Source organism: Telopea speciosissima, chromosome 3 (assembly GCF_018873765.1).
Source record: "Telopea speciosissima isolate NSW1024214 ecotype Mountain lineage chromosome 3, Tspe_v1, whole genome shotgun sequence".
In the NCBI taxonomy this organism is placed as follows: domain Eukaryota; kingdom Viridiplantae; phylum Streptophyta; class Magnoliopsida; order Proteales; family Proteaceae; genus Telopea; species Telopea speciosissima.
In genome coordinates this window covers 19594336-19620035 of record NC_057918.1, presented here as the reverse complement: position 1 = coordinate 19620035, position 25700 = coordinate 19594336, and the positions used below count along the sequence as shown (strand labels likewise).

The window sequence follows — 25700 nt, the reverse complement described above, 5'->3', positions numbered from 1 at the left end:
ATACTTTCTCAACAGCAAAAGGCAGCAGCCAAATTCTCATTCATCAAAATCGTTGGATGGCCAAAATAGCCTACAAGCTGTTTATTTAAAAGAAGACTCCCTATAGCTAAGTAAGAGAGTTGTCTAACCCAACTTACACAATTAATAGGAAACTTAAGACAAAAAGGAAACTCTCTACACTAGGTAAAGGTCTTTAAGTGAAATAAAACAACTTCAAATAAAAGATTTTAAAGAAATAAAAACAAATAAGTAGCCCATGATGGGGCTGGTGGAATTAACTAGCCCACGATGTGGGATGATGGAATAGGCCCACGCCAACAAGGGAGAAAAAGGCCCCCTGCTTAAACCGTGGCCTGATGTTCTATTTTTCTTCCTTTGGGTGTAGGAAATGAGCTCCCATGCATCAGAGTAAAAACTGAGGGGAGAAAAAAATTACTGCACAAAGTAACTAGAATGAAATTATTAAAAGAATCAAGACAGTTCGATGGCCTACTTCTACCTGCACCACAGCCAATCAGAATCCATGGGCAAACCGAAGTAGATCCGACCCACAAGTGATCCAACCACTGCTCCCTCACAACATGAAGTAGAAGACACCATTCTACCCAGCAAGACACCTTATGTTATTCTAGCCAAAGGAAAAACTGCTAAAGCAAAGATGTCCACTAGTAAATATCATCACTAAGCAAAGAATGGCAGTTATGGACAAAACACATTGAATTAGCTGGGAAATGCTCATTGCATACTTCCAATGAAGAACGTCAGATGCTTTTCCATATCAGGACCTCCACTTTACTTCTATAGTTCTATAACCCACTGTTCTTCATGTTTGCAATCAACAATGAATTACAAATCAACAACACTTTAAAGAAGTTGCACTAATCCAAGTCATTATGGAACCCTGTACAACCGTCAGTATGTCTTTCTTTGTCTGATACTTTCCCAATGAATAAATTAATCTGGTGGCTGCTTTAGCAGCAGTAGAACTATGAGTAAACAGCATTCAAGGAAGGGGATTTTAATCCATCCCTCAAGGATAGTCAGCTGTGAGACACAAATGTCCTTGGTTCTTCATGAACCAACGTTATGGACAAACTTTAAAAACCTGACCATTAAGTACCATTTTCCCCGTTGCTGTGTCGCTTGATCGATGCCTTTGCATATCTAATTTTCTCAATTTCCTTCTCCAAGAAATCCAGAGTTGTGTCAGTGACATGATTGGGGGAGCAGCCTGCATCCAACATCATTTTCAAAAACCTATATGCTTCCTTAACTTGACCAGCCTTGCTATGAACTTCAATGAGTGTATTAAAAGTAACAACATCAGGATTAATCCCACTTGTCTTCATCTGCTCAAACAAATTGTTTGCTTCATCAATCCGACCAGCCCTACCTAGTGCATGTATCAATGTGTTGTACATCACAATGTCAAGATAACCACCATGGTTCATCAGCTGATCAAGAACAGCAATAGCAAGATCTGCTCTTCCCATCTTCCCCAAGCCTTGAATTATTACATTATATGTTGCGATGTCAGCTGGGCAAAGCTTCTCTCCCATTTCGTGAAGAACACTCCAAGCCTCGTTAAAATAACCCTTTTTCACAAATGAACTCATCATAGAATTATAAGAGTAATTCACAGGGTTAACACCCATTTCAGTGAAGATCTCAAACAACTTACAAGCTAAGCTCAAATTTCCCTTGGCTAAATAGATTGACAGGTATGTATTGATCATATCAATATCGAAAGATCCAATCCCACTCTCCAGCACTCTTTGCCCCCTGGACACTGAAAAAGATAAAAAAGACTGATTGGCAGCCTTCATTTCATTGGCAAGTTTATCCATGTAAGGGGACGAAGACCACTGATCAGTAATAACATAAGGATTCTCCACACCTTGACCACCCCCATCTGTGGCATCAACACAGGAACCAGCAGGATCATCAGGAGATGAAGTTGTCAACCCTAGGATCTCAGTTACATCAGTTTTGGATGAGAACATAGATGTAAAATCCTTTTTCCTGGTTTTTGGGTCTCTTATAGAAGCCTCCATATTGTCTATCCACCCAATAACATTAGGCACCAGTGTACCATCCCTAATATGCTTCAGGAGTTTGTCTGCCCTACCATGCTTATGGAGACTAATCAACAAAGATGATATCGTGACAAGATCGACAACATAGCCTCTGGCTTCCATTTCTGATACTAGATCAAATGCTCCCTCAAGCTGGTCCTCCTTACAGAGATGCTGCACGACAATACTGTAAGTGACACCATCCACAAGCTGTCCCTTCTTCTTCAAGTCACAAAAAAGTGTATAACCGGCTGCAGCTCTTCCATTTTTAAATAAACCATCTATGAGAATATTGTAAGACCAACACGAAGCCCTGACACCATCCTGCATCATCTTCTCGAAGAGTTGGCAGGCTTCTGTCAATCTCCTCGCCTTGAACAGCCCATCAAGGAGGGAATTATAAACAACAGTATCAGGCCGGAAACTGTTGTACTGCATCTCACAGAAAATCTTGGTTGCATCATCTACTCTATACGATTTGCAACACCCTTGGATGAGAATCCTATACGTGAAAGCATCAGGCTCATGCCCGGATCCTTTCAACTCCTCAAAAACAATCAAGGCATCCTTCACTTTCCCAACCAAGCACATCACACGAATTAGGCTATTATACGTGCACAAATCTGGGCTGGGGGAACCTGAACTCAAAGCCTTCTCCTTCATCTCTTTAAAGAGTTCCAGAGAAGTGCCCAAATCACCCCAACAGCCAAATGCATGAATGCAAATATTATAACCCCGTGTATCCATCACAAACCCACTCTTCTCTCTCACTTTTTCGAAGACCTTTCTGAATTCCACCCTCTTATCAGCCTTTCTCAGAGCAATAAGCAGCTCATTACAGGCAATAGGATTAGGAACAATGGCCCCATCGTCATTTAAAGCCTCTAGAAGCTTGTAAAACATGGAAAGAGCCAGGTCCACTTGGTTTTTCCTAACCAGAGCAACAACAACAGAATTATACATGTGGGGATTCAAGCTAGTTCCTAGTTCTTCCATGTCGTCCAGTATATCAAGAGCCGAATCGAACTTACCCGATCGGATATACGCATCAAGCAGCAGCTTGAAAGTGGCAGAGTCAACAACAACACCATCTTCCTTCATCAAACGCAAAAGAGGTGGGAGTTCGTCGAGGCACCCAGCTCGACAGATGGCGTGGAAGACTTGTGAGTAAGTGTTCGAAGAATGTTTGTAACCGGGTCTGAGAGAAGCCCATCTGAAGAAATCGACCTTCTTGGAGGTGTCGAGGGAGTTCCGCCGGAGAATTTGGAGGACGAGAGATTCGGAGAGTTGAATGGAATCACCATCGAGGTTTCGAGTACCCAACACGGAGAGGGTTTTAGAGAGGGATGCGACGAGGAGGATATTTACGAGTTCGGAGGATGTTCCAAGGAGAGTCAAAGAAAGGATTTTTCCATTGCGCATTTCAGGTCGAGTTTTGCATCGTAGCGGAGGAGCAGAAGCTTACGGCGCAGCACATCAACAAAAGTGGCGGCCCAGTGGACAGCGGATAACAAAGTGGGAGAGAGGAGGTTTGGTTTTGGTGCCTCATGGCTTTGACTGTTAGAGTTTGGGCCACTTGAGCGGGTTTACCCAAACCCGTAAACCTGCTTGACATAAAACCATTCCAATCGGAAGAAAGAATGCTAACCGATCGTGAAGCGCAGCGTGTACCTGCATTCAGACACATCCGCATACAAAATAATCAATGCACCCCTGGTCCTTTCCTGCTTTTCAGGGGATGCACCGATCATTTCGCGTGGCTACGTTTGGGTGCAGATACACGCCTAGATGCATGATTGGGTGGCATTTCTTTTCCTTAATTAGGGTAAGTGCGATTTTATTTTTGTCTCTTAGCCTCAATATGTCGATTCATTCGACGCTGCTTCCCTTGTATGTCTTCATGTAGTCTGTCCAAGCTTTGGATTATGGACTTCTGATCATCCTTTTGGGGTAATGTTTGATTAACGGTTTACTCTGAGATTGTGTCCCTTTGGGCCTCAAGTCGGCAAATCAAGTATAGGTACATTGACCCTTGGTTCCTCTATGTACCTTGGTTCCTCAAGCTCAAAAAACATATCTCGGAGCCCAAATCTTATGCTCCTGAGCCAATCACCATAAATTTCTTGGAAGAATTCTACAAGTCCCCTAAATTCTGGTTTTCAAAGAGAGCACCATATCTTGAAACGGTCCTCGGTCTATTCCAACCTCTGTGAAGTCATATCTATAGGTTGACTGAGAGTGGATGGTTCAATCTTACTTTGTTTTTCCTGATAGTATAATCGAATTCAAATACAATTTGTATTTAGATATAAAAAACTTGAATTTGTACTTGAATTGTACTATATATTTTGATGAAGGAAAAAGGCATCTTGGTTTTATTTTTTATTTTTTTTGTTTTTGGTAGAACATCTTGGTTTTATATGTATTTTTTTTTTTTGGTAAGAGTTTTATATGTATATTTATAAACTAACAAATAGTATACATTTGATCAATGACATGGATTTAGGTTATGTTTGGATGCCAATAAAAGAAATGAGTAAAAAAAATTCACAAAAATTGATTTTAAGGAGAGATATAGATACATAAATCAATTTTTATATTATCATAAATTTTGTTTTATTATGATTTTTCTTTATTTTTCTTGGCTTCCACACACAACCTTAGACTATGTTGTTTGGATGGCAAGAAAAGAAAAAGGAAAGAAAATTTTATTTTCTTGGCATCTAAACATACCCTTAATGATTCTCATGTCTCATCCGACGGACGTAAAAAAGTGGCTGAAGGAGTGAAGGGGTTGTTCTATCCGGCAGGCGAAGGGAAAACTTGCACCAATCGCTACGATCAGCCCAAGAAACTGTGAAACAGAATCCACGAACGAAAAGCTTTTGATCCGATGAGGATGAGATCCTCAGTCTGTTCAGCTACTTTGGATTTAATGGTTCTGCTGTTGTGGATTTGTCTCTTTCTACCTTTGGGGGATGCTATATGGTTGAATCTTCCTGGTTCAGGAACGAAGTGCGTTTCAGAGGAAATACAGAACAACGTCGTCGTCTTGGCCGATTACACCGTAGTTTCCGATGATCGGACTCACGAGATGCCAGCCATCTCTGCCAAAGTAAAACTATAATTCCAAATTTAGTATTCTGTGTACCTAGATACTTTTGTTCTTTCAAGATTGCAACTTTATTAACTGATTGGGGCACTTAGGGCTTGCATTTGGGGTGATATTTGATTATATATATATATATATATATATAATTTCTTCTGCTCGTGGTGGATTAGTAATGATCTCGTTGTTTATGTTTTGGAATTGTTGGGAGTGTGTTGATGGGATGGTTGCGAATCTGTCACACTGTCACAACTAGCATAAGTCAAGATAGGATTCCCTGCTTTTTGATTAGTGAAGATTAATAGAAGAATGGGAAGGACATAGAATTAGTAAAGTGTAAGGTCACCAGCATGTTATCAAGTAAGGCATAGAATTAGTTTAATTTAAGGTTACCAGCATGTTATCAAGTAACAACTATCCAAATCTGTTGTGTTCTTTGAGGAACAACATTCTGCAGATGTTTTTTCTTACAATCGTTTCTGATGAGTGAAGAAACTTATTAATAAAGGAGTAGGGATGGGGGGTGAAGCCCTGAAATCAAGAGCACCAAATTAACATACACAGTAAGGACCACACCTTAATGTCCTAATTATGGGACAAGAACACTAGAGTACATGAAGAACCACACCTTATTCCCCTAAATATGAACTCCCAATTCAAATAGAAGTAAAAAGGACAGGTGCCTTTGAATCCTTTTACTGATGGAGGATCAATATTTCTTCGCTCAAGAGCAGATACAAATTCATTCTGAATTTCTGATTTAATTAGTGATGGTTGGCAGTATATCAACTTCTGGTCGAGATGCTTTTAGTTGCTCATAGTTAATAACTATTGGAAGGTGTAAAGTGAATGATAATTGTAAACAGTAATTATAAAATGAAGGTTTAAGAGTTCTTGATATGGATGAGTTCTGAGTATGGCATGACTACCAAACTCCTACCTGATATTTGCCACAATGAGGTTTGGGAGTTCTCATGAGCTTGATTGAAGTATCAGGAGGGGCCTTAGTATTGGTATGGATTGGAGAGTATCTCTAAAAAGTACGATTTCATAAATGTTGTCTGAGGTGGTTTGGCCATGTCCAACGGAGGCCCGGGGACGACGCCCCAGTAAGGAGGAGTGATCTGATTCCGATTGCAGGAGCTAAAAGAGCTAGGGGCAGGCCTAAAATGATCATAAGTGAGGTTGTGAAGAATGACATGCGTAGTTTGGGTCTTGTGCCAAATATGACCTCAGATAGAGCCTATTGGAGGGCAAGGATCCATGTTGTCGACACCATGTAGCTGAGATTTTCCTGATTTCCTGGGCAATCCTTTTTCATCTTACTTTCGTTTTTCATTTATCACTTTTCTTATCGCATGTCTTCATCCCTCTTACTTCCCTTTCCCTACTTTGTTTTCAAAGGATCCATGTAGCCAGTCCCATTTGGTTGGGATAAGGCTGGTTTGTTGTTGTTTTATACAAGCAAATTAATGCGACTTAGGGTTCTGAAAACATGGTTTGGATTGCTTATCGGCCCATTTAAACAATTAAATCCAAATTCAAGAAAACAGTGGCAATTCTGTAAATAATCTAAAGTTTTTAAAAGGGGGTGCCACTTTTGTAAATAAGCAGAATCTTAAAGGGGTATTTAGGCGTACCTAGTGCATGAGGCTCCCGCCATTGTGGGGTCTGGGGAGGGTCACAATGTATGCTACCTCTACTTAAAGGGGTAATTAGGTAAGATAAAAAAGAAAGGATAAGAAAGGAATTATGATTAAAGGTTGGGGGCAAACTAGACATGAAGACAAAATAATGTAAATAAAGGAAGGAGGAAAGGGGTAATTTGGGAAGTCAAAAGTAAAGGTTTTAAACAACCACGATTTGGGGACCTTAGGTTGTCTTCAACCTTCAATACCCAACCTGTTCACATGGAACCAGAGTAGGAGATCTTATCAAACTCTCCTTCCAAGTTCCCAGCATCCAAATCGATTGAAGTTTTAAGAGAAGGTTCACACCAACAAGCCCCTTGGTTACGACCCACGATTTCCCCAAATCTGAGAAGTTATCTCGTCAATGGCTTGCTGAAACCAGGAGAAACAGTAACAGTAGAGTAGATCTCGATTTAAGCTGGTTTCCTCTTAATAGAGAAGCTTATAGCAAGACAGTATCTAGGGTTGAAATCGCATAAGTTAAAGATACTCACACCCAAAGTATTAGAGAGAAAGAAAGATTGATGGGGTTCCAGCAACCTTCTCAAACCGGCAAGTATGGCAGTTAAAATAAAAAGTACTGTGGACAAGGAAGAAGAAAGGAAAAGAGGGAATAAATGTGATCAGAGAAGGTTTTCAAACACTAGGGGAGAGACGCACACTGCCACAACCATAAACGCAGGTAACGCTGCAACTAAACTCAGATTTCATTCCAAAACCTGTCTTTTCGTCGATTTCAACCATGTAAAGACTTAAAACAATTCTAAGCCTTAACCAAAAGTAAAACACAAAACTTGACTCTAACTTAGACTGTAAAATTGAAACCAAACGCTAAACCGAACTCTAAAACATGGAATGGAACTCTACCATTTCGTAGCCCATTTAAAGTAAAACATTACAAGATAAAATCAAAATAAATAAATAAACTATAACATCTGCCCCTTATTGTGGGAGGAGATAGATAGACATGGGAGGCGCTAGCGTACGCTACGCAGCCTGGCAGGGAAGAGGGAACTCAATCCCTATATATACTTATACATTAAAAAAAATATATAAATAACATGTCTAGGTGACGCTTAGGTAGGCGCCTTGTTGCCTAGGCTCCCCTCCACCGTCTTGGGTTTCCTAGGCGCCTTGACAACTATGGTGGCTAATCCAGAAGGGCTTCTATAGGTTGATCGTCTGGATATGCCATGTCCACCCTCAATGGCATAAAACTACCAGCACTGAGCTTGCCTGCAGTATTATTATTGGAAACCCTTGAGGTGCTCATCTTTGGAGAGTTCAGCTACATTCCGTGGAGGCTGCTTTTGTGTCTAGGATCAAGGGAATTTATATGTGGCCTCAATCTGCAAGGGATTCAGGGACTCATCTGCTGAATTCAGGAGCAGATAGAATTCTGTTAGTGAGGCTTGGGATAGCTTTTTTCGCTTTTGCGATCAGCCATATGAAGTATATTGAGGTTGGTCTGCCTTTCTCTTCTATGATGTTAATATTGGCTTGCATTATTGGACTTCTTGGCATAAATTCTCTACCTATTTGGGGGGGGGGGGGGGGTGCCTATGGGGGTGATTGAGAGATGAGGAAGCACTTCTGTTGGAGTATATTTCCACTGTTGAGTGTGTTAAGATATTCTTTTTTTTAAGTAGAGAATAATTTATTGGAGAGGAGATTGTGTACAACCAAGAGCTTCAGAGACACAAAGGTCTTGAAGCCAAGGAGTGGAGGTAGGCCATTTTGTCATACACGTAATTGACAGAGCCTTCCAAGCCAGGGTATCAGCAACCTTGTTGATAACACATGGAATATAGTGAAAGGAGACAGAGCAAAAGGAGGAGCAAAGATGCTTAACATCCTCAAGGGCTGTTGCTATTGATAGAGCTGGTGCTTTCCTTCAGCCTCTGAGAAGATGGACCACTTCTTGATTATCTGATTCAACATAGATGTTTTGGAAACTGGCTGAGAGCTTGGGACAAACCACAGCGAATTGCAATTGTTTCCCCTTGAATGGCAGATTGGAGGTGCCAAGGTGCAGAAGAGGCACGGTTTTTGGGACCCCAAAAGATCTCAAAAGATAATTTTGATTCCTCCAGTAGTCTGACATTTTGGAAGAGCTGCATTACAGTTGATCTTGATAACCTCAGAGGGAGGAGGTTTTAGTACTTGCCCCCAGGGAGGGATGGTTGCTGCACGAGGGCGTTGATGGATGGGATGGGCTTGTTTTGAACTTGAGGCAAGCACTTTCAGCAGCTCTAATGATTTTAGATGGGGACTAATCTCTGGTGTTGAAGATGTGCTTGTTTCTGGATCTCCATAGGTATCAGCAGATGAAGGATGATAGGGATATGGTATGATGGCCCATTTGTTTCTCTTGAAAAGGGGGAATCCCATTCACTGAGGCAGAGATAGATTTTTGGGTCAGTTGGAGGGCAGAGGTCAGCGAGCTCCCAAACCACAAAGCTTTTGCGAAAGGGCAGTAAAGGAGGATATGGTCTATTGTTTCAAGATCTGCTCTACAGTGCAGGCAAGATGGATCAAGAGGGATCCGACGAATGAGTAAACCTTCACCTGTGGCAAGATCTTCGACACAGGCTCTCCAAATAAAAGACTTGATTTTAGGGAGTGTCGGAATTTCCCAGATTCTTTTTCAAGTTGAGTCTGGGACAAGGGACCATTGGTGGATATGGGAGAATGAAGGTCTCAGCGATTGAGCAGGCTGCTTTTGGTTTGATAGCTGGTGGTAAGTTGATTTGACTGTGAATTCACCATTGCTGGAAGCTCCTCAAACTTTACGATCCTTGGCAGGGAAGAGACTCAAATTAATTTGAAGAATGACCTCTTTATTGGCTGGATGGAAAAGTTGATCGATCATGTCTGATTTCTATTTGCGGTTTTGGTGATTGATGATGTCTGAGACCCGATTAAAAGGGCAGCCAGCCGGCTTTGTGTGTTGAATTTTGAAATTTGGAAGAGAGGGGATCCAATTGCTAGACCAAATGTCAACCTGCTCACTGTTGCCTACTTGCCAAATGGCCTACTTGTCAAATGGGACCTGATTGAAGAGCTTTCCTCCCTTCAATAAGGCTACGCCAAGATTAGGAAGGATGCTTACCCAGCCTTGAATTATGGAAGTTGGTAGAGGACTAGAGGGGAAGCAGATGGATTAATGTAGGTTGATAAGTAAGAGTCAGGAGAGGACCACAATGTCCACACTGCTTTTACAAGGGGAGCTTGGTTTTGCATCCTCGGGTCATGCAAGCCAAGACCATCCTTTTGTTTAGATTGGGAAAGCTGAGACCAGGAAATCCCATGAACTTTTGTGTTCTTTTCAGAGGCACCCCAAAAGAAATTTGATGCCGCTTTCTTGATCTCATCATGGTGAGAAATTGGTAGCGTGAAGTGGGAACTTGCAAAATTTGACATGGGGAAAGCAGCAGATTTGAGCATGATCTCTTTGCCAATATGTTATAGGAGTTTTTTGCTTCCAGCTTGGAAGTTTGCCCAGGGTCTTATCTTTAATTTCACGAAACAGGGAAGACTTTGAGATGCCAAAATCAGTGGGTAAACCCTGGTATTTAGATGGCCCATCACCATAGGAGACTTTGAGGACTCTAGAGAACCAATGGTTGAACCTAGAGTGAGTGTTGGGGCTGAAGGTGAGGCTGGATTTGTGAAGGTTAATAGATCGATCAGTGGCTTGGCAATAGGGATCAGTACAATGCTTGAGAGCTGTCATCTCCTGAACATTAACTTGAGAAAATAAGAGGCTGTCATCGGCAAAGAGAAAGTGGGTGATTGAGGAGCCCCAATTTCTAACTCTAGAAAACTAGAATCTTCAACTTGTTTGATAACTGATGTGCTTGAGTGCATAAGATGAAGATGGCAGGTGATAAGGGGCCAGTCCCCTTGACGTATGCTGCGGCTTGGGGAGATTAAACCCTTTTCACTACCATTCACAAGGAGGCTGTAGGAAACAGTGCGAATGCATTCCATGACTAGATTGACCCAGCATGGTGGAAACCAAGCTTCAGCAGCATGCGCTGAATGAATATCCATTCAAGACGATCAAAGGCTCTACTCATGTCCAGCTTGAGGAATAAGACCTTGGTTCTTCCCTTATTTTGCTTCTTGTTGTAATAGAAGACCTCATGAGCTATTACGACGTTGTCCGAGATTAGACGGCTGGGAATGAATGATGACTAGTTCGGAGAGATAATTTGATGCAGGGCTCCCTGTAGTCTCTCGGCAATGAGCTTTGTAATGATTTTAAACCCCACATTGCAAAGGCTAATCGGTTTGAATTGGTCAACTGATTCTAGAGATCTTGTTTTTGGAATGAGAAAGATGAGAGTTTGGTTGATCTCTTTTGGAATGTGGCCGTTGCAAAAAATTCACATACATAAAGAAAAAGATCTTCTTTTGTTAGTTCCAAAAAATGCTGGAAGAAAATGGGTGGGGAGCCCATCTGGTCCTGGAGATTTGAAGGGAGCCATAGCAAGGAGGGCTTGCCCGACTTCCTCAATATCAGGGGACAACATAGAGTGACATTAAGATCATCAGGAACAGATGGATGAACTGTGTTCAATACTTGAGCTAAAACCGAGTTGTCTATCAGTTCAGATTTATATTGCTCACTGAAGTAGTTGCGGAGGGTGCTGCAGACCTCGTAATCTGATTTAGGATTTTGTTTCAGTGGCACTGCTGAAGTGTGGAAGAAGGTTGTATTTTGGTCACCACACTGAAGCCTGGTAATGCGTGATTTTTGCTTCCCTTACGAAGCTCTTCATCTAGGAGTTTAATATGCTCATTTTCTCGCTGCTGAGAGGAGGAACCAAACAGACTTTGGAGGTGCTCCAGCTCCATCTTGAGAGATTTAATTTAAGCTTGAATGTCACCGAAGATGTCACGGTTCCATTTGTTGAACCCAATCTTGCATTGTGGGCCTTGTTAAGGACCTTTTCAGCCACTGAACCTGAACAAGCAATGGACCATCTCTTGAATGCAACATTCTTGCAATCGTGGTGTTGCAACCTCTTTGATTCGAAGTGAAAGGGTCTTGGACCCGATGGCTTGCCTCCTTCAGTATCGACTAGAATTGGGCAATGGTCTAAGGCCATTGCTGGTTTAACAAAGACAATTGCATTAGGGAAAGATTGGCACCAGGCAAGATTAGATAGGACTGTGTCTAAGCGGATCCGAATATTAGAGGCCCCAGATTGCTTCTTGTTCCAGGTGAAGGATGGCTCATGGAAGCCTAGGTCTAAGAAATTGCAAGCATTAAGGAGAGTTCTGAAACTTGTGGTATCTCTGTTGCTTGGATGAGACCCACCAGTCTTTTTGTGCCACGAGGTAGGAGTTAAAATCTCCTAGGCATAACCAGTTTTCTTGCCGATTTGCACCGACGGTAGAAAGGCGATCCCAAATTTGGCGCCTATGATGGGGTCACCATAAACACGTGAGGAAGAAGGGAGGGTTGCCATTGATAGAGATTTGAACATCAAGAATTGTGGAGTCTGAGATGAGAGTATTAACTGTGATATTGTCAATTGTCATGCCATTAGAAGATCCAGCCCTTCAGAGGATCCTTCGGGGTTGACAGAGATACAAGAGTGGAATCTTGATTTTCTGCGAAGCATTTGCAATTTTCTGGGATTTGGATTTTGTCTCCATGAGGAATAAGATGTCCAGCTTGTCCAGTTTGAGGAGATGATGAAGGGAATGAGAGGTCAAGGGTCTCCCCAGCCCTTGACAGTTCCAAGCTACATTTTTCAAGATGATACGTGGGGCTGTTTTCCCCCAGCAGTCCATGGGGCCATGCAGTAAAAAAGAAATCTTCTTCAAGGTTTGACTGAGCCATTACTGTGTCTTCAGAAAGGATGGACTCTTCCTTTGTCACTCTGGGACATTTCAACTGTTTTGGGTTGAGGGATGCACAAGAAAGGTGATTGAGATCCTTTTTTTTGGGGGGGGGGGGGGATTGTCCATGTGGGACTGTGGGCTAGCAGGGTTTGTATGGAGATGGTATGAGTCCATAGGAGTGTCTGGAGTTTGGGACGGGATTGGGGTTGGGGCCAAGACAGGATGTAGTGTGGTGGTGGGCTTAATAGTTGTGGGTGGGGCCATGAGGAGTATGAGTTTTGGTTATGGTTTGGTAGGCTTGGGTTTGAAAGGGAATAACCCAAAGGTGGTGTAGGACTGTAGGAGGGTAAGAAGGTCTTGAGTGAGCTCAGGAATTTGATGGATTTGGTGTTAAAGGTAGGACAATAGAGGGGTGGTTGGATGTGTGATATCAGAGGGAGCATTATTGGGGTTGTACGTTATGTGGGAATGTGGAGAATCAATAGGTAAGGTGAGGTTGTTGGACCTTGGGATTTGAGCTGATTTCTTATTTGAACCACAGTTGGGCTGGACGTGAGATGGGGTAATTGCATTGTAGTCTGCATGCGTGGTAGTGGGACAGATGTTGGGAGTGTGAGGTGGTCTGCTGTTGGGGGGTGACTATCTGGCAAGGTAGTTATGGGCAATGATGAGGGGGTATAGCGAGGGTGCCGTACTAATTAGCTGGGGTGGTGAGAGTATTCTGCCGGGGATGAGTTTGCCTGTTGGGATGTACCTGTGATGTCGAGGGTAATGGCTTGTTTGAGTAGACGGACATCAGGGGTGTAGCAGCGAATGGAGGACTGGAAATAGTGGCAAGTGAAGGAGGGGCAGTGGGAGGTACGGCCATGAGCCAGTTGATGCTGCTGCTCTTCGTCAAACAGAGAGGTGCAACGGTGTTCCTTGTGACTTATTAAACCACATAAATAGCAGAATAGGGGTAGACGTTCATACCGGATATAAATGGAGCTCTGATGACCATTTTGGCGTATGATCTGAAACAAAGGTCTCAGAGGTTTACTCATGTCCAGAGTGGTATGAGCACGAAAGAACTGAAGGCGTTCGCCAGACCTGATGCCGGTGATATGTATAATCTTGGATGAGGGAACTTTCTGAGTCAACTGAGCGCTTGAGCGGCTAGGTTATGTCTTGAAGTTCCAGAGGGATTCCATGCAGCCGAATCCAGAACTTGGTCGTCGAGAATCACCAATCCTTGGCATCTCTCCATTTCTCAAGAATGATAAGGTTACCGACGGACCTTGAGCCTTCATTCGCAACATTCTGCAGGTCCAGTAGATGATCGAAGCGAAAAAAGGATGGTGTCTTTGAAGAGGGGGGAGAGGGTGACGGGGTGTTGGACTGTTGGGTATTTCAGGCATTTACTAAAGCTTCACTCACTGTTTATCTGCGGTATGGTTTGCAAGAACAAAGCCAACTAAGGTGTGATGCCCTGAGTGTGAGAGGTGATCCTCTAGGTCATCATCGATAACAAATATGTCATTGTCATCTTGAAGACTGTCTGGTTCCGGGTGTTGGTCGTCTGGAGGAGGTGGGGGGAGTGGTGGAGGCAGTGGAAGGGGGAGGGGATCCATGGAATAGGGTGGAGGAAGGAGGGGCAGGAATTATGGTTTATGAGGAGGAAGCACGCTGAGAGTGGAGGAGAGAGTCTCGCCGGGAGGCGGAGGAAAGAAACATGCTGGGAGGTGGAGGAGAGAGTCACACCAAGAGGTTGGCTACGCCGCAACAAACATGAACTTTGTTAAGATATTCTTAGTTTGGTTAAAACCTCCCCCAAACCCCCCCCCCCCAAAAAAAGAAAAGAAAAGAAAAGTATAGACGATATTTGTGGGGATGTAAGACGTTAATTGAAAGAAGAATTGACTCATGAGATGATACCTGTGTAGCTGACCCCAATTATTTGGTACTAGGCTTAGTCGAGTTGACCGACTTCCTGGTAAAATGAAAACCATTATATTAGATAATGGATTCTGAATAGACCAGCTAGATATGACTACTTTGCCACTAAGATTCTCACTGACTGGAAGAAATTTCATTGTCCTAGACAATTGCTTCTGCTTACAAGTAGTGTATCAGTAGTATGAGCTTTTCTGAAAATAATCTCTGGGGTCAGATAAAAAGAAAAAAAAAGCAATTTGTAATAAATTCAGCTGTGGATCATCCTGAGTTTCAAACATTGTTTGATAACGCGATGCATCTGCTTTTGTCATTCTATCTGAACTTCCTCAATTCTTAAATTTTTGTCTTTTTTTTTTTTTTTTTTGATGAAAGAGTTTGTCTTTCAGTTGGACTAGGGATAATGCCAGGGTATTTGTTTTGCAGCTTGTAAAATAATCTTCACACTGGGTACCTTTTTTTGTAGGTCACATCACCCTATGGGAACAACCTTCATCACACAAAGAATGTTACTCATGGGCAGTTCGCATTCACAGCCAACGAGGCTGGGAACTACCTGGCATGTTTTTGGGTTGAGGGCCCTAATAAAGAAGCAGGGGCAAGTGTCAACCTAGACTGGAGGATTGGAATTGCAGCAAGGGACTGGGACTCTGTTGCCAGAAAAGAGAAGATTGAGGTATGCAAGTACAAGATTGGTAGAACCTAAGTTTTAACTTTAGTTTCAAATAAAATTTCAGGAAAGTTGGTTTGTTTTGGAGACTGAGACATGAAATATATTAGTTAAAAAAAATTGGGAATTTTGGGTATTTTGCTTATTTTGGGCTGTTTTAGGGATTTGGGTTAATGAGAAAATTTGGCCCAAAATTTCTGGCACATTAAAAACAAAAGTTCTAAGAAGAAAAGGTGAAATCCAGCACATTTTCTTGCTATAGGTCAAAATCTCTGGCCTCCCCCTTTCAGTTATGTGGGATGAAACTAGAAAGTAGAAATCCTAGCCCAAAAGCCTAGGAAAGGTTCCATCTCTACAACTGGGGATGATGCAGGCAATGGATTGAAAGACCCATAGTGAACCTACTGGATCTTTTGGCAAATGGTAATGACAGATCATTTTTTTTTCTGATCTGCTAGTGAGGCTGATGAAAACTCATAAGGTTTAGGTATGAGAAGTTAAGGGAAAGGGGGTAAGAGATAATGAATAGAAGGAACGAGTAAAGGTATATGGATGAGTATCTAGTGATCATATTCTATGAATATTTAAGGACAGTAGAATTCTTACAAAATTTTTTTTAAGTACAGTAGAATAAGATTGAACAAAGAAAAATTGCAGAGAAGAACAAGATAGAAGAATAACTGAAGTTACTGAACAGAAATAGTGGAAGAAGCAGCGTATGATATAGGCTAATAAGAAAAAACAAACCTGATATTAAGATTAAAGGTTGCTGAATATTCTGTTAGCAGTAGCCTGCAGTAGATAGACAGGGAGAAGAAATAAGAGAAAGAAACAGAGAATAAATAAAGAAGAAATGGAATCAATGAGAGAAGTATTTGAAGAAAGAAAAAAAGAAGAAGAGAAATTAGGAGAAAAAATAGCGAAGGAAGGAAGGACTGGTAAGAGAGAAGAGTGATGGGTGAAGAGAGAGACTCTTACTCACCTGATTGACAAAATAAAATCTTTATTTCAACTCAATCAATTGGCCAGGGTTAACTTGCTATACAGACTCAAAATAGAAAAGTTTACATAGAAAATGACTCAGAAAAACTTTCTTCAAGACATAAAAACGTGGCTAAATAGGACTATCTTAAACTACTTGACATTATCTAAATAACCTACCAATGAAACAACACTATCATCAACGTTATATTTTCACCATTTGGGTGCCTCAACTTAAAATAAAAATGACTATCAACAACTCTAAAGACAATTCCTAATTTAAAAATTATCATACCGTTTGGGTCCATTGTAACACAATACTTCTTACTGGTAAAAACATATGTAAGACCTTCGGTTCCAGATCAATCCACTCCAAACACATCTGATCTTGCTCCTGCATAGGGGAAGGAACATGCTTGATATTGCATCTAATGCAGTGCTTATCCTGAACCAGGGAATTCCAGTGGAAGATTAGCTTCCAACAGGATCACAGGTATAGGAATAAGGACCGACCGAATTAAGATAAAACTGAATAACTCAAAGAGAACTACTCTGATTGACTTGAAACTGTATTGAATATCAATTTATCTAGGAGAATAATTCTCCAAAGTTTGGTGCAAATCTGATGGGTAGATTTAAGCTATAGAGAAATCATATTGTGAGTACGAAACTAGAAAATAGTTCAGAACAGCAGAATCGATGGAAGATTTAAAGGGCTTTATACAGAATTCAGTTAAGGATGTAATTGGTCAATAACCAGCAATCTGAAAACCAGAATTAGTGAACAAAACAAATTCTGAGTTTAAGAGCAAGATTCAATTTAGTAATTGATGTTCAAGTTAATGGCAACCTGAAACTTGGAGAAAAGAGAGGAATTGCAGATTAATAAAAGTAATGACCAGAAGTAAGACGAAGAAATACTAGGAGAGAAAAGGGTGGAAAGATCATACCTGAGAAGAAATGAACAGAATTAGACGGATGAGGAAGGGGATTGGATCTGGAATACCAATCCCTTTTGTATTCACAGCTTAACAGCTCCAAAATTTTTCACTCAAAACATGCTTAATTGATAGGGGATGTAATACATATCTAAAGACCTGAAATTCCTAAGTTGACTCATAAAATGACTCTTAATCACTCTCTTATATTAAGACCTGAAATTCCTAAACTAACTCATATAATGCTCATAGTCACTCTCTTATATACTTGAACTAAATAGATTCAAAACAGAACTTTTAAAAGCTATCAAGCATCCCAATCTAACTTAGACACTAAACTTAATTACTAATTTCGTGTACTGACTTTACCCCCACTTTATGGACATATGAATTAGGCACATTACAATTAAACCCAAGAAGATAAAAGGCCCAACCTGTAATATGACTACCCAAAGTTCAATTCTAGCCCATTGAGCTGCCAAGTATTCCTTGTGGGCCTTCTAAACTTACGTATAGGCATTCACACGGGATTAATCTTTAATGCAACTGCATCAGCATCTCTTTTGCCACGGTCTTTTCATTGAGTCATAATCCAGCTGACCAGCTCTGTGATAGAGTTGCCATCACCCCCATCTCTGTAATCTCACCTTGACTCTCTCTTTGTGTTGCTCCTGGGAAGGGGTGAGGAAAGAGAATATCTGTGGTCTGCGCTGGTGATCTATTTGAGAGTTTCTTCCATGCTTGGGCAGTTTTTTTTTGGTAGGGGGGGAAGTGGATAAATACATATGGGCTCTCGGGCTCTCTCTCTCTTGTCTGAAATACTAAATATTCTTTTTTGGAGCAAAATGAAACGGCCACCAAAATAAAGTTTACGACTTAGGTGTGGACTTACATATCCTTTTTTTAGTTTTTGTTTCTTTCGTTTTCACTGATCATTGCTTGGATTTATGTATCAAGAGATATTGAGGTATTAATTATCTCATTAATTAGGGTGTTGAACTTGAATTGAGGAAGCTTGAAGGAGCAGTGGAGGCCATTCATGAAAATTTGCTCTATCTTAAGACCAGGTATTTGATCATAGACAAACTCAACGTATTTAATGTAGCTGTGACCCCACCTACTTCACCATCACCATCCCCCAAAAAAATGTGGGTAAACATTAAATTTATTCATTTATTTATTTATTTTATGCATTTATATTGTAGGGAAGCAGAGATGAGGGAAGTTAGTGAAACAACCAACAGCAGAGTGGCATGGTTCAGTATTATGTCCCTGGGTTTGTGCATTTGTGTGTCGGTTTTGCAGTTGTGGCACTTGAAGCACTACTTCCGAAAGAAGAAGCTTATCTAACTTCTCCCAACTAATTATATTTCTTGATGAGAAGAACTAGAAAGAAAGAGGATTAGAAAACTATTTATTTTTGTACCTTAATACCATGTTCCCAAGTAGAATATCCAGCCTGGTTTGAGATTTGGGCCAATGTAGCATGTTCTATGTATAGTAAGTGCACCAAGGGTTATAATGATCTTGACTCCATACACATGATGATGAAGGGTAACTTCTCCTTTGGATGGTCAGGTTGTGATCTTTGAAACCCTATGGGTGTGACTGGTGATGCTGACTTTACATCATCTCTAATTAGGTTGCAAAGTTGCGACCAACAAATTGTGATCAACATGTGTATATCATTTCAGGGGCCTGGGACAAGGATTTGGTGCCTGACCTAATTGTTAATATTCTGGATTTTGGATCCTCGGCGGTCTAGGGTTGAGCGGCCATCGTGCTACACTCAACCCATAGGCCGCCATGTGGATTTCATGTCGATCCAATGGTTGGTAGACGGCAGTTTGACATTTTTGAATCATAAGCGGTAATTTTGAATTGAGCTCGTCTATCAACCATTGGATTGGCATGAAATTCACATGGTGACCACATCTCCCTAATGATGTCACGGCAATGGATATACACTGAAGCTTGAGATGGGAGGGAGGGCCTAGAGATATAGAGAATCTCTTATCTCCTCACTAAGTTTGAATGACTCGTGCGGTCCTTGCTTTTATCGTCTCTTAAGTATTAGTGTTTAATTCATTCCGCCGTGTATAATCAAATAAATGTTCAAGCCCGTCGTTGGTACAAATATTTTGTGACATTTACCGACTATCACTCTAATTATGGTGTCAAATCCTAGTCCGAACCAGTGAAACCAAACTGAAAAGATCAAAATCACCCTGAATCGAAACTGATATGAGGTTAATGGATCATGTTTTGGATTGGGGTTTGTGATACCAAAACGGATAAGACACTGAGCGGAACTTATAAAATCGGACTGATATAATCAGATAAAAACCAAAATCAGCCTGGAATTAATAAAAATAATATTTTTTTCCTTAACTAAGAACATATTTACATGGTAAACCGAACTGATAGCAAACCGATAAGAAACCGAAACTGATGCACTCTTATTGGATTGGTTTTGGACTCATTCTCACACTGAAATCGGTGAAATTGAATTAAAACTGGTCCGATTGACACCCGTAGTTCTAACCTTTCTGGGACTAGAAAGGTTTGTCTTGTCTCTACATGTTTGGGTCTTTAGCGTACTACTTGAGGTTCTTTCTAAGTAATGTTTCCATGTCCCTTGGCTAGGTGTATCTTTGAGTATCCAATCAATAAATTTGGTGAATCCGTCACTTTTCAAATTAAAATAAATCATCATTAAGTAAGTAACTGTTTGCTAAGGACGGACAAGTAGTCTGGTTTGTTTTTATAAAACGAAAAAATAGATTAGTCTTACCAAACAGTAGATTCCGTTTTCCTGTGCCAGTAGTACAGAAAAATATCAAAAATATTCTTTCAAAGTGTTACCAAACGGGCTCTTAGTTACGGAGGCATTAGTAACAATTATGTGATGTAATTTGTATAATAATCCACACATTTTATGACAGCTTTTGAAGACCTTCGAAGGTCATTTCTTGTAAGATTGAAGCTCTTCATCTCACAAAATATTAAATAGCTAATGCAGTTGAGCATGTCATCATCGGCAAGATCTGCTTCTACGTTTTCAATTGGGTCTCTTATATCTTGGTTCCTTTTAAGAGGAAAAAAAAAAGAAAAAAGGAAAATAATCATTAGACAAATAATTTTTTTTTTGGTGCTAACCACAAGCTCAAAACCCTTAATGTTTCAAACCGTTTTTTTTTAATTAAGAATCATGCCAATGACAGAATTGTTTTTTTATTTAAGCTGTCAGGAGCACGTGGTCATTAACATATAGTGCACATATAGAAATAAACCATTTATGCATATAAATCACAAATTAATAGGTCTCAAGTTGTTTATAAATTTGTGTTTATATTGATATATTTTTGTAAAAAATAAGCATCATAAATCATACCAAAAATCTACATAAATAAAAATATGTCCTTTAGAACTTAGAAAATTTTAATGAAAACAAGTATACTGAGTACTAGACTTTCCCCCAAGAAAAACAATAGATGACAAGAAAACAACTAGCGGACATCTCTTTTAGAACATTCTTAAAAAAATTTAACGACTTTCCCCAAGAAAAACAATGGATGACAAGGAAACAACTAGTAGACATCTAGTTATATAAATTACGTCACCGAATAACTTGAGGAATCTAACCTACACCAAGATGCATGCTTTTCTAAAATAAAAATTGGACTACAAAATTGTTCTTTTGGGGGGGAGGGATCCAACTTTAGATGTTTAGCTGGATCTTTTATGTCTTTATTACTTTGAGGGCTAACATTCTAATCAACCCTGGTTAGATGTAACTATAATTTAGAAAAAATATAAATTTTGGTGATGACATCCAATTAAAAATCAAAAGAAAAAGAAAGACATGTTAGATGAATAATTGTGCTTGTGCTAACCACAAGCCCATAATTATTATTATTATTAGTGTTTTATGTTTTAATACTCAAGAACCAAGTTTCCCCTAGAAAATTTTATTGATCAAAATTGGAAACAATTGTTTGACAGACCAAACCTTACCCTCGACCACAAGAAAACCACAGGCTCAAATCTAATTATGATTAAACTAATTCATCCAATAAGTTTAGGAAAAGTAATTTTAGGATTTTTTTTTTTTGGCCAAAATCTTGATTAGTATATATATATATATAAAATGTGGACGTACAATATTGTTGAAATCAACTTTTTTCTTCTTCTTTTATTAAGGAGGTGGGGTTCCATGCCTTTTGATGAGAACCCCTTATTACATACCAATTACTTTTTTTTTTGGTTGAAACATACCAATTACAATTGTCATGCGTAAAAGTAAAACTAGGGTACAAATTAGTGGACATATTGTTATACCCGTACCCCGGGATATAATTAAATATCATTTCTTCTCGTGACGTGTAGATACCGCTGCCATGTATGCTGGTGACCTGTTCTCCATGATGGTCAAACCTAGCTACAAAATCGTTGACCACAGCACGGGTTTGCCCGTGGAGGAAAGATTCCTCAACCGCCAGTGGGGAAAGTTCGTGGACGGCGACTTCGTCGACTACCCTCCAAGTACCAGCCCGGGAAGCGAGGAGTTCAGGAGAGAGCATCCTGGACCGTCACCTCAGCTGGATATTTCGTTCGGTGATGAGCTTAGCGTTGCCGTGGCGAAGCTGTTCGGGGTCATGGGTAATAAACCATGACAGGGGGAAAAGTAAGTTCTAGCCTCAAGACTTATTAATTATTCTTCCCTTGGTAACCTCGAAGTGCGGGTCCGGGCTTGAACCGCTCGAGCTATTTCATGAGAGAAGGGAATAATTTAGGTTCGGGTCCCGCGTACCTTTAGGAAGTACATTGGGGACTTAAGCCCATCTCATATGAACCCATCTAAGAATGGGCTTTTCCCTAATTGAGGTGGTGGGCAGGCCCATATAACCTATTGACCCAATGATGGGTTATTCCATCCACTTACCCACATAGGACTAATGGGTTGACCCATTAGGTCTCATGACCCATTTGACTAAGGGTACCCATAGACCCATTTATTATAAATGAGTCCATGAGGGAGAGAGAGAACATCACTTCTTCTTCAACATCCTCTTCTACCCTAAATCGTGGAGGAGAGAAAGAGGAGAGAAAGAGGAGAGGAAGAGAAAGAGGAAGGAGAGAGAGGCTTGGAGGAAGGTGGAGACCCCATCTCTTGGGCCAGAAATCGTGGAGCTCTCATCTTGGGGGTAGGTAAGCTTCTTCCTTCTTCTATTTTGGATTTCAAAAAGGGGTTGGGTAATGGGAGAGATTGACCTAGGTCTCTCTTGGAACCTAGGGAGTAGATGGAGCTTTAAAGCCAAGCTATGGTGGAGTTAGTTCACTCCATTATGAGCTCTAATGTGAGGGTTCTCAGTGCCTTTTGAGAGATTTAAGGTTGGACCCTAATGAGCTTAGGATGGAGTTTTCTAGAAGTCCTTGTGCTTAAAACCACTTGAAATGGGGTCCTTGGAGGGAATCCTTCGGATTTTGGACCTGAAGGTGTGAGGGTTTACATGTGGGTTCGAGACTGCAAGAAACCACCCGAAATTACCTTCCGAGATGGATTCTGTGAAGGTCGGATTTACACTCGGATTCAGTTTTTCGAAACCACATCTGCATCCGACCTTGACAAAAATTGTCCTGAGCCCCTGTGAAGCTCGGATTTACACTCGGATTCAGTTTTTCTGAAACCACATCTGCATCCGACCTTGACTAAAACTGTCCCGAACCCCCGGTTTCCTAGGATTTACATGTGGTTGCAGAATTTGGGCATGAAACCACTCCTGCAACCACTTCGTCTCTGAAACCTTATACTTAAGTGTTTATGGGAGACCTTTTGGGGATCCGTTCCCTTCGCTCGTTTAACCTTATTCCACTCCTTGTATAGGTTAAAATATTCACTTTTGTGGCTTATTGCTTGATCGAGGCGACAACTGATAATCGTGGTGCTTGGCGTATACGAGTGAGTGGGTTTGGTTGTTTGGGCTTGTTATTATTATTGCACTATATATTATGTACTCATTATAATTAATAAGCATGTTTGCGCATATTGCATAATTTTATATCTATTTGTTATAATGTTGATTGGTAATGTTGTATCTTGATGGGTCTCGGTGCCGGTGGGTACCGGTGCCGGAACCCCGAACTCTATAAACATTTATGAAGAAATTATGTTGAATGTCATGTTGAACTGTATGCGCCGTGCCGTGCTGGTAACCGGGCACTAAACCAGATGAAAAGTTGATGCGCCCGGATTACCTCTCGGGACGATAGGACTTGCATGTAGTATATTTGTGGCTAGGATTTCACACCCTTATGCTACGACCCTTACCAACAGGGGTTTAGGTGTTGGGTAATCAGTACACCGGATTCTGTGGAGGTGGGAGAGGCCAGTCATGGTAGTATTGGTTATCAGGGGTCTGCCACTGAGTGGTCTTGGAGGCTTCGATCGGCGTAGGTCCCACGTGACAATTGAGGTTTCATTGTGGCGATAAGTTAAGTGACCCACAGTGTCTCCCGAGTTGTCACAGTAGAATATGCCATTGACTTAGTTGTTTGTTAGGTGGAAAAATGAACTTAACATGTGCATGCATCATTGGACTATGTGAATTGCGTGTTTGTGCATTCCCATCCCCTCACTGGCTCAGTGGAGCTAACCCCCTCGTACGCACATTTTTTTTAGATTATGGTGCAGGTGACGGATATCTCGCGGGACTTGGAGTTCAGCCCTCGGGATACGATGAGATCGGTGAGGAGGAATCGGAGGCCGTGTTTGAGGAACATGGCGACGGGTGTCCTTGCGATGATTGTGCCTACGGGCCGTGAGGATATTCGGGACTCGATCCCTTTTTGATTACTTTTGAGGCTAAGGCCTATGGTGACATACTTACTGTAATACCATTTTTGATAGTTATTAGATGATCATTGGAAATGTAACTAATTACTGTAATTATCATCTAGCTTTGAACATCTTGTAACTATTCGATTTATACGCTTCCGCAATACTACTGATCATTGGAATGTAATATTCCTCTTTTCTGCATTCTAATATTATATTGTGTTAATATTGGATATGACTGTGCGTTGGGACACTGTGTCAGTGATCCGGGCGGTTTAGTAGGATGACACGCGTCGTCCTAGTCACCCTTTATATGATATTATATCCCTTGTTGGGATGGGGGCGTGACACATATTGTTCATGTCATCACTTTAGAACACTCTTAGAAAATTTAAGAAAAATAAGTATATTGGACACTTGATTTTTCTCAAGAAAAACATTGGATGAAAAGAAAACAACTAGCGAACATCTACTTATATAAATGAAGTCACCAGATAACTTGACAACACTAACCTATATCAAGATGCATGCTTTTCTAAAATAATAATTGAATTACAACATTGTTCTTTTGAGGGCAAGGATTCAACTATAGATGTTTAGCTAGATCCTTTTATGCCTTGATTACTTTGAGGGCTAAAGTTATACTCAACCTTAGCTAGATGTAACTATAATTTTGATGATGACGTCTAATTAAAAGAAGAAGAAGAAAGATATGTTAGATAAATAATTGTGCTTGTGCTAAACACAAGCTCATTATTATTATATCATGTTATAATACTCAAGAATCAAGTCTCTTCTCCTCTCCCCAAATTTTTTTTTTTTTTTTTTTTTTTGTTTATCAAAATTGGAAACAATTGCATGAGAGATCAAACCGTACCCTCAACCACTAGAAAACCATAGGCTCAAATCTAATTATGATTAAACTAATTTATTCAATAGATTTAAGAAAAAGTAATTTCATGGTTCTTATGTCAAAATCTTGATTGGATTTCATATATATATATATATGGAAAAAAGATCTCTACTTGGTGGTGTTTCCTACGTCCTCTCACAGGGCACCGTGAAATGATGTTTCTGTCCCCTAGGTAGAATACCCAAACGTGCTCCCCCATTGGCCCAGACGCTTGTGTAGAGATCATACGACTAAGTAGAGATCTCTTGCCCTATATATAAAATGTTGATAGTACAACATTGTTGAAATCATTTTTTCTTTTTTCTTCTTCTTTACATTTTTATAAGGATGGTAAGGTTCCATGCCTTTTGATGGGAACCCCTTGTTATATACCAATTACAATTGTCATGCATAAAACTAAAATTATGATACAAATTCAATCTTCATGTCATCACTTAAATAGTCATTTGTAAAATTCTAGATCAATATGACATTTCTATATCTATGTCATCATTATAATGTCCAAAAAATATAGATCTCCTTACACAACAAAGATCTTTGGGAACCAAGAGGATAAACTCATACATAATAAAATGAGTCATTAGGTCTACCCAAGGTATCCCACTAAGGGCCAAGATTTGTTATAAGTCTTTTTCATATTTCTTGAACTGATCATCTTCTCTTTCCTATTGCCATGTCTTTTTCATGATCATTT

At 40.5% G+C, this 25700-nt stretch overlaps 2 protein-coding genes across 4 annotated transcripts in view; one reads left to right on the top strand and one right to left on the bottom strand.

The window, feature by feature from the left end:
* Positions 1-702: 702 nt before the first annotated feature.
* On the bottom strand, positions 703-3632 carry LOC122656699 (pentatricopeptide repeat-containing protein At4g01570). Its single transcript, XM_043851315.1, has one exon. It carries the CDS (start codon positions 3495-3497, stop codon positions 1113-1115), a length of 2385 nt encoding a protein of 794 aa, XP_043707250.1. The 5' UTR covers positions 3498-3632; the 3' UTR covers positions 703-1112.
* A 1332-nt stretch (positions 3633-4964) lies between these two features.
* Positions 4965-25700, top strand: part of LOC122654332 (transmembrane emp24 domain-containing protein p24delta3-like) — a 34141-nt gene continuing 13405 nt past the window's right edge. The window contains exons 1-5 of one of the 3 annotated variants that reach the window (XM_043848384.1): positions 4965-5190; positions 15133-15342; positions 18246-18322; positions 18461-18622; positions 18872-18877. In XM_043848384.1, the coding sequence (XP_043704319.1) occupies positions 4969-5190; positions 15133-15342; positions 18246-18322; positions 18461-18605 (654 nt within the window). In that variant the 5' untranslated portion in view covers positions 4965-4968 and the 3' untranslated portion in view covers positions 18606-18622; positions 18872-18877. Of the gene's footprint in view, positions 5191-15132; positions 15343-18245; positions 18323-18460; positions 18761-18871; positions 18878-25700 lie in introns of those variants that run through there. The other 2 variants (XM_043848383.1, XM_043848382.1) reach the window with 2 other exon arrangements.